The 19,403-nt window shown below is 31.4% G+C and overlaps 1 protein-coding gene across 1 annotated transcript; it reads left to right on the forward strand.

The window, feature by feature from the left end:
* The first annotated feature begins 397 nt into the window (after positions 1-397).
* Positions 398-16,863, forward strand: LOC113394640 (long-chain fatty acid transport protein 4-like). Its single transcript, XM_026632031.2, has 12 exons — positions 398-742; positions 1,263-1,413; positions 2,674-2,911; positions 2,985-3,237; positions 7,080-7,278; positions 9,787-9,897; positions 11,764-11,845; positions 13,204-13,334; positions 13,940-14,090; positions 15,097-15,254; positions 15,531-15,684; positions 16,543-16,863. The coding sequence occupies exons 1-12, from the start codon at positions 579-581 to the stop codon at positions 16,701-16,703; spliced, it is 1,953 nt and encodes a 650-aa protein (XP_026487816.2). The 5' UTR covers positions 398-578; the 3' UTR covers positions 16,704-16,863.
* Positions 16,864-19,403: the final 2,540 nt, after the last annotated feature.

Raw genomic sequence — 19,403 nt, forward strand, 5'->3', positions numbered from 1 at the left:
TAATTATTAATTATATTATTATAAAAATATTATTATAAAAAAAAATTATCGATACTTCGTTTCGTTAAATAACATTTTATCGTGTCGAATCTCTAAAATTTGTCATATTTGACATTGATATTTCATTCCATTTTTGACAGTGACATTGACAATATAATATGTCAAAACGAATTCAGGAATATTTCCTAATATCCATATTCCATACTAATTATTCAATTAAATCAAAGCGTTGATGATATTTTGCTTTATAAACATAATAATAGGATTTGTTTTGCAAGGAAAACACTCAAAGCAGTTGTCATTAAAGTTTTACTTAGTGTTATGTCTATTTCTATACAAACAATATACGTTAAAAAAATTAAATGTTTTTATTTTTGTTTAAACATTTAACGTATCTTATTTGTAAATAAACAGATGATTACATTGATTAACATGACTTAGAACATTAAAGAAATTAATAAATAGTTTAAAGTACGAATATTTTTATAAATCAGTAAAAGTAGTTTGCAGTAATCACGTTGGGTCATCGACGTTTTCGCTTGTCAGTCGGTCGCGTGTCGTGGCGTAAATCAGTCAGGATGATCGCGGCAGTCGGCGTAGTCGCAGCGGTATACGCTGTTTGGTTGTACTTTGGCCTCTTGCAAACCATTGTGGTATCATTAATACTTGCTGGTATTTATTTAATATTATTCCACACGAGATGGTGCTATGTAGCAATCAAAACGGCACCCAGAGACCTCAGGTAAAGTTGTACAAAAACTATACCATTCTTACTTAACTAGTTTATTAGGTATAAATTTTAACAATGTCATTGTAGTAAAGTACTACTATTACACACTGTTTCTCTTAAAGAATATGTATACAATTTTTAAATAACTAATGATTTTAATGCATTATATATATATATATTCAAATATATAATGTTTTGTTTTAAATTATAATAAAAATTTAAGTTAAAATTATAGTTTTTTTTAAATGGTATTACCATTCCACTACTAAATCATTGTAACTACTCATCTGCTAATATACATTAAGAAATCAAAATAAAAAGGTCAGTAAAATTTAAAAATCGTGCTATATTTGTCATAGTAGAAATATTTTACTTAAAGTATGCTCTGATAGTTATATTTCAGAATTTTGATTTGAATAGGTATTAATATGAACATTCTATATATCTTTATATTCTATATATCTTTATATTCTATATATCTTTATATTCTATATATCTTAATATATCTTTGAAACATATTTATATATTTTAGAGCATTATGGTGTTACATCAAGATATTGTGGATTACAAGATCGCTTTCAAGAAAAAATTGGACTTTACCTGATATATTTCACGAGACAGTCCAAAGGAATCCTAACAAACCATGTTTCTTATTCCAAGATGAAGTTTGGACTTTCAAGGAGGTATGTTTGAAACTACTTACAAATCAACATAATGTTTAATCGACTGTGTTTACATGTTACTTTAACATACAATAACTGTGTTACATATGCTAAAAATAAAAAATAACACAAAGCACAAAAGGTGACATTATTGGTTACTAGAGATTTATTTAAAACAATCTTTGCATTGAGATATTTAAAATTGAGATCTGTGTGGATGTATTTATTTACTCAATGGTTTTCTACGTTGATGAAAGCAAATAAAATACTTTATAATAAAAAAAAAACACATAGTCATAACACATAGACATACTTATCATCATTAATTTACTTTAATGTAGTAGAATTATTAAGTATATTTAGTATAAAAAGACATACAGCATATCATTTGTAGAAAATTAACATGTTGAATTAGAATCTTAATTAACATATAAATTTGACACATACAATTTTTACTATAATGAATGAGAATTAATTTAAAATTCATACTTAGTACAAATTTCCTTATCTTAATTAGTAAAAAATACTTCATTTGTCTAGAAACTTTCTTTTTTGATACATCTGTTAAATTATGTTTTAATCATTCATGTTTGTTTTTTTATTTATGTTTTGCTTCTTTTTACGCCTCGGTAATATATTATGATAATAATATATATCTATTATGAGTAGTCCTTATTCTAATTGATAATTTTAAATAAATTTTTAATGTAAAATTGTCACCCTGTTCAATGTGGTTTAAATTAGTTAACTTCTATGGCTCTAACTTAAACCATTTACTTTTATAAATACTGAAAAAAATATTTTGATGATGCCTACATGGTAAATGCATATTGTTAGGAAATTCTATATCTAATATATACTTATGAAATTGTTTGTCCTAATTGACTATCGACACACTAAAACTAGAATACTACGATTTGGAACAATTTTAGCCGTTCAACGTCAGGACGGACAGGTAGTAGTGAATAAAAACTTTATGTATGGTCTATATTTAAACATACAAGAACATAATTGCAGTCAGCGTACTCCATCCCTAATCCTAAAACACTAAAAGCCTAAAAAACTTAGTGTTGTCATCTTGCTGTTTTAATTCCTGTCAAACTATAATTTTACAGATTTTTTTTTTTATTGCATATTCTTTTAATATTAGATAAAGTATCAAGATATGTTTACCGTATTTCCTGTTCGTATTGCAGATACAATGTTATTGTCATAATACTTAAGTGTTTATTTTTTTTATAACAACAATAATGTATATATGTTATTTATTATTTTCTAAAGGTCGAAGATTATAGTTTACGCGTGACTGCTGTTCTGAAGAAGCACGGTGTAAAGAAAGGTAGCATCGTCGGTCTGCTTGTCAACAATTCGCCTCAAATGCCGGCACTGTGGCTGGGCAACGCTAGACTCGGCGGCGTTACGCCACTCATAAACACTAACCAACGAGGCAACGCGCTATTACATTCTATCAGTGTTGCTAAATGCGATGTCCTTATATTTTCCGATGAATATCAATCAGGTAGGACGATGTTTTCACAGAGTGTTTCGATTTAGAAACATATAAATATTACAGAGACATGTATTTATTGCAGCAATGCAAGATATATCGAGTCAGTTGGATCCTGAATTGAAATTATTTAAATTTTCTCATCGACCCTTGAATACGACCAAGGCAGAGAAAAACGCAAGCGGTGACGGAATAGGTGATTTGACTTCACTATTAGAGATCACCCCGCCGGCGCCCTGGACCCTGGCCGACGCTGATGGGTTTCAGGGAAAGCTTTTGTATATTTACACATCTGGTACAACCGGTCTTCCGAAAGCGGCTGTTATTTCTAATTCAAGGTAAGTTTTTTTTTTTTTTGTGGCTTTGGTTGACGGACGAGCATATGGGCCACCTGATGGTAAGTGGTCACCACCGCCCATAGACAAAGGCGTTGTAAGAAATATTAACCATTCCTTACATCACCTATGCGCCACCAACCTTGGGAACTAAGATGTTATGTCCCTTGTGCCTGTGATTACACTGGCTCACTCACCCTTCTAACCGGAACACAACAATACAGTGTACTGTTATTTGGCGGTAGAATATCTGATGAGTGGGTGGTAGATACCCAGACGGGCTTGCACAAAGCCCTACCACCAAGTGAAAAGTCTTAAGAATTATACAAAATCGAATTACTTATATCTCAAAGTGTTCCGTCGATTTTACTGGCTGTTATATTCCATTTATATGTTTTTATCTCACTAAACATATATATCAATGTATGGTGTCTGTATGTTTATATGATATAACTTAAAATGATCAATGGATATACAATAGTATGCGAAGCGCGCACTGAACCGAAGCGAGTTATAATTATATATAGGTATAAGCATTATAAATATTTACTTGAATTAGAATACCATTGGAAAAATATTCCGTTATCATAATTGTAATCGTTATTATATTGAGCAGCGTTTAACGATATTTTATATAAGAATAATTATGAACGGTCATTTTCCTTATAACAAAAACCTTATTTTAATAAAATTAAAAAAAAAAAAAACATGAAATGGACGAGCAAATTTTTTACATTATTTAACGTATATTCGACTGACGTTTCCTTGTTGTATCTTGTCTATAAATTTTTTTAATGTGTCGTGTTTTTTTTGCCAACATCATAATCTAAATTTTACATTTATTTATGATTTTATGTTATTTTATCCATGTGACATGTATCTGTTACGATATTTATGTTTTTTTTCATACAAATAAAAATCACATCAAATAGGTTACAAGCACGTTGTCCAATAACGTTATTGAAGAACTTATAATATACATACAAAATGTATTTCTTACATGATTCTTACTTACACAGTACTTTGTGCGGTCTCGGTTAACTTTCACTAACACAATTCCTACTTTCTCTTGACCAGTAATATTCTAATAAAACTTATTCTCTTAGCTAAGACCAAATTTTAATCAACACTATTAGATCCTTTTTAAGTATGTGTTAATACATTATCAGTATTTTTTTTAATTAACGACTTATTCCGTAATAATGTATGTTTAATGTGCACGCGTTGAGGTTAATAATATAGGCAAAGATAAACCTGAATGTTTTATTAGATAACTTATATTTTTAAGTTATTGATAAAATGCAATCTTTGTCTCATAGTTTAGATTTCACAAAGACCTATATTTTTGAACTCAAACCAAATAGAAATCATTTGATACATCCGTAAAATGTAATTTTCTGCATGCGATTTCACTCAAGAATAACTTTATGTTTATGAGTGTGTATACTGCCTTCCGACTTCGTAATCTTTCTTACGTGTATACTTCGAAGTTCTTAGAGCTTTCGAAAATCTGTGTCATTTGAAAACAAAATCAAGTATACATCTTCCTTTGCAATTTAATGTTACTACATATACATAATTTCTTTGTTAAAACTTCGACACTTGTATTTATTCACACAAGTTACCGACCGAGGTCTTTTAAAATAATGTATTTTCTCAGCGGTTACATATAAAGAATAAAAAGGTGTATTATAATTAGTTAATTATTGTTCAGGGTCTACTGTTTGTATTTTAAAACTGATTTTGTTTTATATTTTCACACATATTACTTGTCAAACTACGTAGGGACGTACATATTTCCCTAATTTTGATTAACTTTTTTATGAATCCATAATTAAATGATATAATCGCTTAGCTCAGACTTAATAAGATCATGGTAGATACTAATTTTCTCATGAGAAAATAAAGAAAGTACGGTGTCCCGTTGTATCAAAAGTCTTTCGAGCGTGAATTACAAACATCCAAACACAAACCTTTGCCTTTATAATATAATAATAGATTAAAAAAAAAATTTATTATTGTGAGATCTTGCTAACACTTAAAACGTAATATTACAAGATTAGATTTTTGAAGCTACAACCGGTTTGGAAGGTAGATTCTCGATCGAGGAAAATAGCAAATTGAGAGTATCAACTATTAACAAAGGGATGGGTATGGCTTAGAGCTGATTTAGGAATGAAAAGAAAATAATACAAACTTTTATCTTAGCTTAACTTCATGATATTTATAAAATCTTTTATCGCATAAATTGTCTTGCTAACTTTTTTAATATGAATTAATAATTTGGGATATTTTTTTTTTTTTTGTGATGTTTGTATCTTCACAGACATGTCTATGTGCCTTTGGTATATATTTTTTAATTTGTATTTTTTTTGTGTGCCTGCTTATTTTTATTGGCAGGCAGCATCAATTTTCAGAAAACTTATAATGATTGGCTTAATTGTATTATAGAAGTGAATACCTTGACTAAGTTAATATGATTTAACTTCGCTGAGACGGAAACTTTTTTCAAACGGTATTTTTTTGCTGCCTTTATGCTTAGTCGTCTTAGACGCCCATTAATACTTCTTGTAAGCACGACTCAAGAGCATCACTCATTCTAATGCACGCCGATAATGTAGCGTGGTAATGTAGCGATAATAATTACATTGTACTTACTATTCAAAATTTACAAATTGAGAAGTATCAATGTCTGTTAGTTTTCTAAATTTGCTAACCTTTTAGATAACGTATGACAAATTGGAATTTAAATCGGGCTATAATATATTGATAATACCTAAAAAACTGTTTTATCTCGGTCTAAATTATAATAAATCACTAAAAACAACGCACAGAAACCGCAACGCAAATATAAACAAAATAAAAAATAATATTCGGTCAAAATCGATAATCGATACAGCCATATAGATTAGTGCCATAATTGAATCGATAATCTAAATTTTACGTCGTCGCAATTTCTAGTTTCATCTGTCATATAGTGAATATTATGTTGTACAGATAAGTAAACTGCTTTTACGTAAAAAAGTAGCAAAAGTAAACTGTAATATTATTTCGATTTATTTGCCACACATTATTAATCCTTATCAAAATAAATACCATATTAATTTTAAACGTCTTCTAATTAAGCGATTAGCACAAAAAGACTTATTTCTAGAAAAGTGGCCTATTCACTACTTTGCAGAGCTACTAAAGTTTAATCTGATTGCAAATTAAAATATTTGCACTAAATTACCACCAACCATTTTTTTTAATTTATTATATAATGGGAGGTTAACTGGCATATGAACCAACCGGTGGTAAGTGGATACCATCACCCATACACATTGTCGTTGTAAGATAAATAAGCATTCCTTGCATCGCCAATGCGCTATAAGCCTTGGGGACTAAGAGATGTCTTGTCATTTGCCGTTAAGTGATAGAATATGTGAAAAGTGGGTGGTACCTATCCAGAGGATTTAGAACAGAGGCCTACCACGAAATGGTACCAGTAATTCTATTGATAGTTTTAAATATATAATTTCCTTATAATTTTAATTTTTACACACACAAGGAAATTTAAGTGCGAAGTGTACGCTGTTTAGTTTAACAGTGTACACTTAAAAATTAATAAATAATACGACAAACCAAGTTTGGTTTGTCGTATTATTTATCATCAATTTATTTGTATTTAAATATAGACTACAACTTTACGTATTAAATGTCATTCCGTTTAAATTATTACCTTTTTAATATGTAGAACAGCCAGTATTCTTGTAAAAATTATTTACTTGTTTTTTTTTTTTTTTAATATCAAATCGATCGGGTTTTTAAATTAAGAATGTATGGAACAATTTATTTTTTCACAGATTTGTGTTTATGGCATGTGGTCTTCACAATATGAGACTTAATTCATCTGATATTGTATATTGTCCGCTGCCACTCTACCATACTGCTGGTGGTGTCGTTAGTGTGGGACAAGCATTAGTATTCGGATGCACGGTGGTGCTAAAGTCCAAGTTCTCCGCTTCGCAATATTTCCCCGACTGTGCTAAATACAAGGCGACGGTAAGTTTTGTATTTTTTTTGTTAAACTAGAGACTTACATTACTTTCTTATTTATAATGTTATTATTATTTAGTTTTTATTACTGCTGTGGACAAATTCTTGGGTCTACACGTACTTACGAGTTATAGTCCAATTTCATAATATTAACACTTAAATTATGTATAAAAATTAGCAAAAAATACGGCATTAACTACACGAAATTTATAAAACTTTACCCATAGTACACAGACCGTCACCCCCCCATTTCATCCCCTCGAGGGGTGGATTCAACCTATCTCCATACCAAATATAATCTAAATCGGTGCAGCGATTTAAGCGTGAACAGGTAACAGAGGTTACATTTCTAATATTTATATATATTTAATTTTAGTATTTTGTAATATATATTTACTAGTAATTTAAGGGTTTTTACAATATGTGTTTTGCAATAATATATAACGTAACTTATAGGGAAAGGTTGTTGTATCACAATAATGCTTAAAGCGGAAGAATTACATCAGACATAGGCAGGTTTCCTCACGATGATTTCCACTGCGGAACAGAAGATTATATATAACTACAAATAATAATGTACATAGATCCCGTTAAGTGCTTTAAATATAAGCTCGGTTGTGGTCAAGATCTACGTGTTATATATCCACTCGGCCATCTCGACTCTAGAATATGACTTCATATCTGACGTTAACATTTTAAACTATGGCAACTTTGTGCCAATGTACAATAAATGTATTAGGATAACAAAGCAAGTTATTTTAAAAGATGACTCGATACTATACTATGTAAAAGCATCTAAATTTGCAGTCTCAATGTCGAAAATAATATAAAAAAGACTATTAAAAAAAAAACTAATTTTCAAAATTTATTACTTTACAGGTTTTTTTTACGCCTGTATATATTATCAGTACTGGCAGATTCGCACAAAATTAATTTGAATACTATTTAACTAACGATAAGTCGGTCAAATTGAAATAGATAAAACTATGTATATATATATATACAATGTATTTTTAATTATTTTGTAAGTGAACTTAGTAATTAATTAACTGAGTACATGATCGGATTAACTTTATTGCACAGACAAACAAACACACACTGCACACACATACTCGCGCAAACATTTCTAATATAACACATAACTAATTTTGACATTGACACTTTTTTTCTCCATTCCCTAGTATTGACAAAACAATAATCGCCCTATATTCGTTTGCGTTTTAGTGATTTCTCTTACTTATTTTAAATTTTAGTATTAGTTAAATTTTATACATTGGACTAAACAAATAATAGTTCCGGTTTGAAGGGTGAGTGAGCCAGTGTAACAACAGACACACCGCACAAGGGACTTAATTCCCAAGGTGAGTGGCGCATTGGCAATGTAAAGAAATGTTTATTATTTCTAATGGCGCCATTGTCTATGCCGATGGTGACCACTTACCATCCGGTGGACCATTTGCTCTTTCACCTACCTATATTATATTAAAAAAAATTACTTTCTCGTATGGCGTTGTGTTTATAACTTGACAATTTTGTTCTTGGCGTAACTGAAAGTCACTTACTTAAAATTTTAATTTATTATAATATACTTTAAAATAATTATATAGTGAGCAAATATTTATGTTTCTATAAAAAAAAACGTGCACAAAGACAAATTGCTACATAATGTGAATAAGTTAATTCTGTGTGACAAGGTCAGAAAGTCTAAAGTACATTTTAACTTTAATTACTTCGGATTACTCAACTCAACATTAAATATTATAAATTAATCATTATCTATTTTCACAATTTTTATATTTCATTTATTATATAATTGGTTTTTCATTAAAAACTATGTATAAATTATTTTTGAACAACAAGACTTTGTTTTCGAAAATCAAAACGTCGACTTTTATTAGTTCTTCGTATAAAATTTTATTGGTTAATAAGTTTTATCGAACGGAAGTAATATTTATATAAATATCATAATTATTTTTTAAATGAGTGTAATTAATAACTGTTCTCTTTAAATGAGAAAATATTATATATTCATAATTAATCTCGTGCACAGCGGTCAGGCAAACACCGTGAGGAAACCTTCGAGCGTTGTATGAAAAACAATTTACAATGCAATGGATGTGGTCCTAAAGAGACTGTTATTTTAAGATTAATTTTACGTGTGGTTTAAAATATATTATATATATTTATATATTTAAATAATTTACAGTTAAAATTCGAACTATTACTCCATTTATTAATTGCATCCATTGGTTTACTAATCAGATATTCAATGGAGAAAAAAAAATGTCATTTATAATTGTTTAACTTTTGAATCAGAAAACACTGTGACATTGTGTTAACTAGCGATATTGCAGGCTTCTGAACGTAGCACGTGGCGTACTCACTCGATTATTCTAAAAGGCATACACGTGGCCTCACACGGAAACGTGATGTTATTCTCAAAAAGATACACATGGAATTCAACATGTTAAATTGTGCAAAATAAGCTATGTAAACATATCTTTTTGCCCATAGGCCGCGCATTACATCGGTGAGATGTGTCGCTACGTGCTAGCGACGCCCCCCTCCCCCGCCGACAAGCTACACAACGTCCGCGTCATATATGGCAACGGGCTAAGGCCACAGGTAAAAAGATACTTACTATATGAACTATAAAACTTCCCATCCATTAAACTTAATCGCATTAAATACGTTTTGATGTTTACGTCATTTTGATATAATGTTATAATTTATTATTAAAATTGTTTTATAATTGAGTATACTTATATAATTATATCATATAATTATACAAAAATAATATAATTTTAATTAAAAGGTTGTTTTTGGTAAAACATTGTTGTATACAATAAATATATTTATAACTCGATAGTTATTTTCATCAAATAATATTTTAAAATAATTTTGGTTTTATAATTTAGTATTTAAATGTGAGCATCGTACTGTAACGTATCGTAGGTGGGTAAGTAATTATGATTCTGAAAATGTAATATGTCATAATGTGTTGAGGAAAAAACTATGGGGAAGCGTACGAAAGCAACTCCACGTTTATCAGTGCCAATCCTCAATGGATCAGCTTAACCAATTATGTCTGAAGATAAGCGATCATCGTTGTTGAGGTTCCCCTGACCGATTTTGGTCACAGCGGCTTAACTGGTCTTAACGGAGATCGGCCGAAGTTGGTCATAATATAGTGTTTGAATGTGTGCGCAAACTCAAGTGCACTTTATTTCCTCACGCTGATATTGCGATGGGATGGCAATTCAACACGAACTGATTTTAGGCACAGGGCCAATCGCTTTAAATGCTTAAAATTTACAAAGATAAGGCACTAATAAACATTACTCAGTCTATAAACTCGTATAGATATATTCACTTAAATAAATATCGTGCACACACACTAAGTGAGTGAGTGACGCTCGTGCTAGATGTCTTAGTGTGCGTGAGACGACTAAGAGTAAATACAACAACAAAAAACAAAGTAGATTATATTTGTTAATTTATTATATAAAAAAAAGTAAAAACATAACGTGAACGGCATGAGTGAATAGATGTTATATTTTTCTATTTATTATAACTATGTGCTTTTGTCAAATGCTTTTTGCGTTAATTCAAAAAAAAAGGAAATATATTTTAATCTTCTGATAGTAAATAACTATTATAGCATAAAGGTAAATAGGACGTAACGTCAAGCGTTCAACCCTTCAAACATTAAACTATTCTAGTTATCGCGATGTATAAATTATTCATATATTGTAAAGTATATTAATATATTTTATTCGAAAGACCGAAATTAAATTCGGTAACTATTTATATATGCATTTATTATTCTCCACGGGTAAGTGTGCCCGTGCCTTTGTTTGCATTTTTATCTTAATGTTTAACATAATTGTATTATAATAAAATAAAAAAAAACTACTTCATTACATTTTTCATGCGTTATAGAAAACTTTATTATTATATAATATATATTTATAATAACGCGCAGGTCTACGATACGATCGAAACCTGTCCACAATAAGAGATCGTTAAAAAAAAATTTTTTTTAAATCGACTACATATTTCGATTATAAATTCATTAAATTCAATGAAGTGAAGTTCAACGAGCGGTCACTTTTGACGTTTACGGGTGCGTTATATGAAAAGTAAAGGATAAGCCGTATTTGTTTAGTATTATTTATTTTTAAATAATAGATAGGAATTACAGCTTTGTATGAGCCCTTTTGTAAAAGTACCACCTACTCATTCATTATTCTACTTCTTAACAACATTAATATTGGGACTGTAATATAAATCACCAAGGTCAATACGCCATCAATATTGGGAAATAAGATATAATGACTTATGTACTCTGGCTCATAATTATAAGAGATAAACAGATAACAATATTTGTTATTAAACAAGGATTGCTGTTTGGAAATAGAATATGCGATAGTGTAGTACATTCATCTATTCTTACAAATAATACGATTCATTATTTTGAATGTATTTCAGATATGGACCGAATTCGTAACACGATTCAACATAAAGTACGTCACAGAATTCTACGGCGCGACGGAGGGAAATGCTAACATCGGTAATAATAATTTATTTGTACATTTTCATAGTTTCGTTGTGAAGAGCTTCTGTAAGAACTCCCTTCATATCTATGAATCCATCTCACTCTCACTTCATATCTATGAATCCATCTCATTCTCACTTCATATCTATGAATCCATCGCACTCTCACTTCATATCTATGTATTTTTATAAATATTGTAATTACAATAAATGTCGCATATAACTTTTTGATGCCAAGATGACTTTAATTTTACCAAATATCTTTATTATTCACTGATTCAAATAAGTGTTCACTAAAACGACATTTGAGAATAAGATCAAAAGACATTCTCCCGCTCTTTTATAACGAATGCGTGCCTTCATTTTGTCACTATTATTATTTAGTTTTTTCGTTGTTTTTTGTTTTTACTTAATATATCATTTACATCATAATGTATTCTATGCTCAACTGGAACCGAAAAATAATGTCCTTGACCATTTGCATAATCTGTGCAAATAAATATAAATATTGTGAATCATTGTCTATGGTTCGATCTGTTTGATCGATTCGATTTGTCGACAAACACAGACAAGCTTAAATTATACCGCGGATATACTTGTGTGAGTGAGTTTTGCCATTGAAGTATTAACACTGGGATCTATTATCAAATTTAGCTCTCCATTGGTTTGACTGGCGCGTACATGTCGATGCGAATAGTACAAAGTCCACACAAACGATTTGCGGCAAACGTTAGCTATTATGTATTATTTAGAATATATTAGAATACATTATAATTCTAACATCTCAATATTTGAATAACCGGCTTAACGAAGCGCGGTACAGTAATTGTTATTTTCGTAACGTCTTAAATTAATTAATACCTGGGCCCTGATTCTGTATGCCACAATTCGTAACGAGCCAAAACGATTGACGTAATAACAAGCTAAGAAACACAAACGTGTTTCCGTAACACCTCGAGTTATATTTTCTTTAAATGGTATTCTGTATACCATAAGACATGAAAAAACATATTTCACGTTTTTAAAGATTAATATGTATGTTAATGTTTAATTTAATTTCTAAGGTAGGGTAGGGCTTTGTGCAAGCCCGTCTGGGTAGGTACCACCAATTCATCAGATATTCTACCGCCAAACAGCAGTACTTAGTATTGTTGTGTTCCGGTTTGAAGGTTGAGTGAGCCAGTGCAACTACAGGCACAAGGGACGTAATATCTTAGGTCCCAAGGTTGGTGGCGCATTGGTGATGTAAAGAATGGTTAATATTTCTTACAACGCCTTTGTCTATGGGCGGTGGTGACCACTTACCATCAGGTGACCCACTTGCTCGTCCGCCTACCGATATATGTTGTATTATATGTTTGTATATTGTTACAGCCAATACTGACGGTACTCCTGGCGCGATAGGTTTCTTGTCGCGAATCTTCCCAAAAGTCTATCCAATCGCTATCATTAAAGTCGACGAAGAAACCGGAGAGCCCATCAGGGATGCAAGTGGACTTTGTCAGGTAAATGAAACGAACGATAAAGTTCATATCACTTTTTTATCGACTCGCTTAATACCGGATGAGATAGACTTGAATGTTTTGAATATAGCTCAAGATTGAATGATTATCCAAGAAAATGTGGTATTAAATTTTTTTAAATAGACGACCTTCGTGGTCCAGTAGTGTGTACACCGGTTTTCATGGGTACGCTACTCTGAGATCCCGGGTTCGATCCTCGGCCGAGTTAATGTAGAAAAAGTTCATTAATTTTCTATCTTGTCTTGGGTCTGGGTGTTTGTGGTACCGTCGTTACTTCTGATTTTCCATAACACAAGTGCTTTAGCTACTTACATTGGGATCAGAGTAATGTATGTGATGTTGTCCAATATTTATTTATTATTTATTTAAATATAAATACTGTATATACAGCCTTTATACCGTGCCTTTAAAAATTTCGATGAATACGTACCGCATGGGTGATTCCGCACTACAGAAGGTGACCTGCTCCCTTCGTATCATACTCTTGATTATATTGAATGATTGATAACAGAAGTCTGTACGCAAAATTAAGGATCTTACCTATAACATTTTATTTTAATAATAATTTATACGATTGTTTCCACCAGTTCGCTCAGGCGGACGAGCCGGGCGTGTTCGTGGGCAAGATATCGAACAATAACCCGACGCGCGAGTACCTGGGATACGTAGACAAGGCCGCCTCCGACAAGAAGGTGGTGAGGGACGTCTTCACGCACGGCGACGCCGCCTTCATATCCGGTGAGTACTGATACTCCAGTCATTATGAATGTACCTACATTCGGAAATGTAAATGAACCGAGAGAGCTGATATAGGAACTGAAGTAAAATTGACGACCTCGATTTCCTATGTGCGTTCGCCGCCGTCATGAAAAATTGATTTTCGTTTTTTTTTTTGTGATAACACGCCTGTGCCTCTGTATACGAGAATTATGATAAAGTACTTTTCTGTTGCATCATTTACGCTCTACAATTAAGGTTCAGTACATCTTTAACCTACCGTTGATAGTTACTGAGATATCGAGCGCGAAAGATACTCTAGTATAATTATAATTCTCAAAAGAGACTGGACAACTCGTAATGCACTCGAGCCGTGCAAACACAAATAAACGCTCTAATCATTCCCACACTCTCATACTACGTCGAGAGGATATTTAATAATAATAACACTATAAATATAGCAAAATTATACAAGAAGTTCAAAAAATTATATTAGGACGGCAACTCCAAATGTTAAGGGTGCTTTTTATTAGTAGGTTATATTAATCGTAAACAATATATCCGTTTAGTGTAAAATTAACATGCGTATTGAGCATCCAATAGTATATTAAACTAGTAATGTTATTTCTGCGTATACAATAATTATCAATGCATATCTTATTGGCTGGCCGTCAGCCACAAAGAGGCTTGGTTTTGTTGGCATTAATATAATTGGAGTTAAAATAAACACATAATTACGATCATGTTTACGAAAAGTTGTATAGTTCGTTCTAAAAAAACCATTGTATAGTTTTGGCTTGGTGGTAGGACTCTGTGTTGATATTACCCATTCAAGATATTCTAACACCAAAATAGCAATACTTATTACTATTTAAATGGCGAGTGAGCCAGTGTATCTGTAGGAATCAGGGACATTTTTCTGATCGTGACAATTATTGTGGGCGATGGTGAGCACTTGCAGACAGGTTGCCTTTTAGCAAGCCTACTTACCTATTTTAAAAATAAGTTTTTATGTTCTTGTTCTCAGGCGACATCTTGGTAGCGGATGAGTTGGGCTACTTGTATTTCCGCGACCGAACTGGCGACACATTCCGGTGGCGCGGAGAGAACGTCAGCACGAGTGAAGTGGAAGCTGCTATTTCTACAGTAGCCGACCATAGAGACGCTGTTGTTTATGGTGTCATGGTAATTCATATTTGCTTTAAATTGTCGTTTTATTATAATTATAATTTAATTGTTGTCGTTCGCGTGTCAGGGGTTGGTCGTTAGGTGTAGACATAAAACTTCTATGTCCATCCTTAGCCTTCAAGATTGCTTCATATCAAATTTCAGCAAATTTGATTCAGTTGTATGTCCGTGATAGAGTAACAGATAGACTTACAGACGAACAGACAGAGAGTGTCATGACGAACTCTCTGTTAATTAAATCTGAAACCGAATGAAGTTTCGAATGTCTGCCAGGTGCCGAACACGGAGGGCCGCGCCGGCATGTGCGGGATCGTGGACTGCGACGGCACGCTGGACCTGCAGCTCCTGGCGCGGGACCTGGCGCGAGACCTGCCGCCCTACGCGAGACCTGTCTTCCTGAGGGTCATGGCCAGTATGGACATGACTGGTAAAATCTAACTTTTATTTTATTTTTAAAATTCATAAATAAATAAGTAAACCACGCTTTCTTGATTGAACGAAAATACGCTATTTTAATATGATAACCGTACACTTAAACTATTCCAAGTATCAGTGTATAGTGAGTGAAAATTCTTATTATTTTAAATTAGTAATCAGATAATCGAGATAAAAATATGAAGTCTTTTGAGAAGACTAATTATACAGCCGCTATACAAGGTTCAGTACATACGAGAGGGTATTAGGAAGTGTTTCAAAAATCATCGAACCATTTAAAAATCTAATAATTAATATATACGGAGTAGTCGTCTTAGGCCTGTTCCCGAAAGAATATACATATATTTTTATCTAATAACATAACTATTTCGAAAAGTTTGTACTTTCTCTGTTGTTTTTGAAGTGATAACTTCTTATGGGAGGGTAAACCGCTTCGTTACGTAACGCGTTACGGTGCCAGTCTCCTCTTCTCTTACTCTAACCCACAGCGCTATCCTTATTTCGGATATTTTAAGTTATCACTTCTCTCGGGCGTCCCGAGACGGACGCGTATTTTTTTTAAATGTACAATGGTTAAATACAATTTAATTTGCAGTCAGTCTATTTGTAGTTTATTTTTATATATTTAAAAGAAAAGTAGTTAAAAAATCTTTCTCAAATAAAAATTTTATCTGTTTAAAATTTAGTTTAATTAATACCAATTGATTTCTTGTCGGTTCTTCCCGGTAGAACCGACGAGTAGAATTAAAATATAGGTATCACTACGGTAACTATAATTAAAATTTGCAAAATGACTATTGATCAGACGTGCTTGTAAGAGATACTTGAATGAAATATATGTTTACAACAGGTACGTTTAAAATGAAGAAAACTGATTTACAAAAAGAAGGCTTCAATCCGAGTTTAGTGAAAGATGATAAACTTTATTACTTGGACTTGAAACAGGGGAAGTACCTGCCGTTAGGATCTGAAGAGTACGAGAAAATATTAAAAGGAACAATTAGACTGTGATGTGTCGATCTGAATATCATTTATAACCTAGAAAAATATTTCGTTTAATTTCAAATTAAATTTTACAAATATATTGTTAATATGTTAGGCATTGTAAAATATATTGTTGAGTAGATGATGTAAAAAAAAATTGATTTAAAATTCAGAAGTGAAACCTTTTTGCATCAATAACGCTACATTTGCAACCAAATTCTAACTTGAACTCAAAGATGTTTCACTTTAAGGAGGTTTTGTTAGCATTTCTTCGATATTACTGCCGGTATGTAACAACAGCAGCAGCCGTTAACACATATATTGTTCTAATTTCATGTGATCGTTATTGCGACAGTACCTGAACAGTTGTATTGTGTATAATTTGTTAATTTCTAAATAGATCATTGACTCCATCAAGTATAAATACTAATGTTATTGTGTGTTTAACTAATTACTCAAATGTTCTGTAACGTAGATCTGACAGATGTTTCTAGAAGAAAGTATTAATGTTAGATCTGATTTAAAAAAAAATAAAACAATTAAATTGTTTAATTATAAAATAAAATAATATAAAAAGTTTTGGAGTAGCAAATCTCTATGTTAAAATAATTTGCATTTTTTTTACTGTATATTGTTTTTATATCGAAATTGTTTCAAATATAGCCTTTTCCAATGAAAGAAAGAAATGGCTCAACTATATTGTACACAGCTAACAGTTCTTGATTAATATCTATAATTCAACAGTATTCCTTCCACTATGTATTTATTTACTTTTACTTACTACATAAATTCACTTTAATTTCACTTTCAAATTTCAAATAACAGATTCATCAACGTCCAAAACGGCATTTTTACGCAAATCCACAATAAATATCGTAGAGAATTCAAGATAAAGATCAATTAAATCGCGTTAATTCGATGTCATATGTTTTTTTTTTATTATTTGACTCTTGTCCTCTTGTGATTGGAAAGGCTATGTGAGTTATGTAAAATATTCTTGCATGTTAAAAAAATATATATATTTTTGCACCCCGAGTAAAATAAAGTTGGTCTGTTTGATTGATAATTTCTCATGAATATCAATTTGTTAATCAAAATAACGTTTTGTACTCTGTGAATGGGAATAAAGTTTTTTTCTATATGTAGTCGACATCGACCTGGACTTTTATGTAAATTAAAGATAAAACTAATTTATCGTATAATACATAAACATTCGCTAAAGGACTCTGCCCTACACTACACCGTGTCATATTATGTACGTGCTAGAATCATGTTAGAAAGAAAAACTTTGTATTGAGAAGTATTAGACTATGTCCACCATTCCGTCACCGAACATTGCGGGCCATGCACGTCAACGATTGTCGGCTGGGATATTTTTAAGGTGCCACGAACGGAGGGTCCGTGCGTGGCACGCGATGTTGCCGAACCGGTGCGCGCAGGTGGCGAAACGGTGAGAGTACGGGATAAAACCGCGTATGATAATTTAAAAACAATTCTCGCTCTTCCTGACACATTGCTCACCCGAAAACACAGGTGTAGTTCACCTAGTTTAACTCAGAGTGTGGGAACCATACGGATATGATACGCGGATGATATGATTACTAAAATCGTTATCAATACGTTATACATACGACCCAATAGAACGCTATTAGGTAGTATGACACGTTCATAGCACGGTCATAGTACGAGACGGTGAAGTGTGGCGACTCCTTAAGAATAAAATTATATTTTCATATTAAGCATTTTAAAAAAAAATAAAAAGGTAAAATAACAAAGCGATTCGATTTTTAAATCGTTTGTGTAAGTATGTAATTATGATTGTATTTTGATAATCGATTTTATAAGGATTATGTTGATATTGCTATGCATTTCTTGCAACATTTACTTTGTTAAAATTCTAAAGCGCCATTTACTTCCGACCCAATGTTCCGACGATGAATAATGGATAATATTTATTCATTTACGTTGAATGAGTCCGAATTAAGTAGGGTACATAAACTATCCTGTTTGCTCTAAATTTTAGATAATTTTCTTGATACTCAAAATAGACCTTTATTAACCATAGTTTAGAGACGAAATTGGTTTTGTAAATGAAAATATATTGAAGATATATTAACCTTATTCGTATGTAACTATGCTTCGATTTACAAAAACACAACACAATCACAATTAATTTAATTGTTTATGAACTTTGTACTTAAATAATCATTAAACGGGTTAGAAAGACATGGTATTGGTTCTTGAATAAATTTTGATATTATTATGTATATATGTTTTGTTTTCTTATTAATGTCTTGGTCAATTTTATGTTATTGGGTAAATAAAATGACCGATACTATTTTTAAATGTTTTATTATAAATTGATCTGTTTGTGTTATGATTAATTCAATGTTTTCATTATTAATTAATAATTCCATTTATTGTTTGGTTTATTTAAAGAGTTTTAATAGTTATTACTTGCCCTTTTTAATACGCAATTAGAAATAAATATCAGCTTAACGTTGATTGATGTTATAAACTCTTTATCGTCATTCCAGTCAACATAAAGACTGAAGTGATTTTTTAATGTTTTTTTTTTTATATTTTAGAATAAGATTTCAAGGTAAAGGGTAATTTTGCGAAATGCCTAAAAGTAAATTGGATTTTTAAATATTGTTGTTTCATTTAAGTGTCCTTTGTCTTATAACAATAGTGGTACTACGAAATGCTTTTACGAAAGTGTTATTG

This window comes from Vanessa tameamea, chromosome 4 (genome assembly GCF_037043105.1).
Source record: "Vanessa tameamea isolate UH-Manoa-2023 chromosome 4, ilVanTame1 primary haplotype, whole genome shotgun sequence".
NCBI lineage: Eukaryota > Metazoa > Arthropoda > Insecta > Lepidoptera > Nymphalidae > Vanessa > Vanessa tameamea.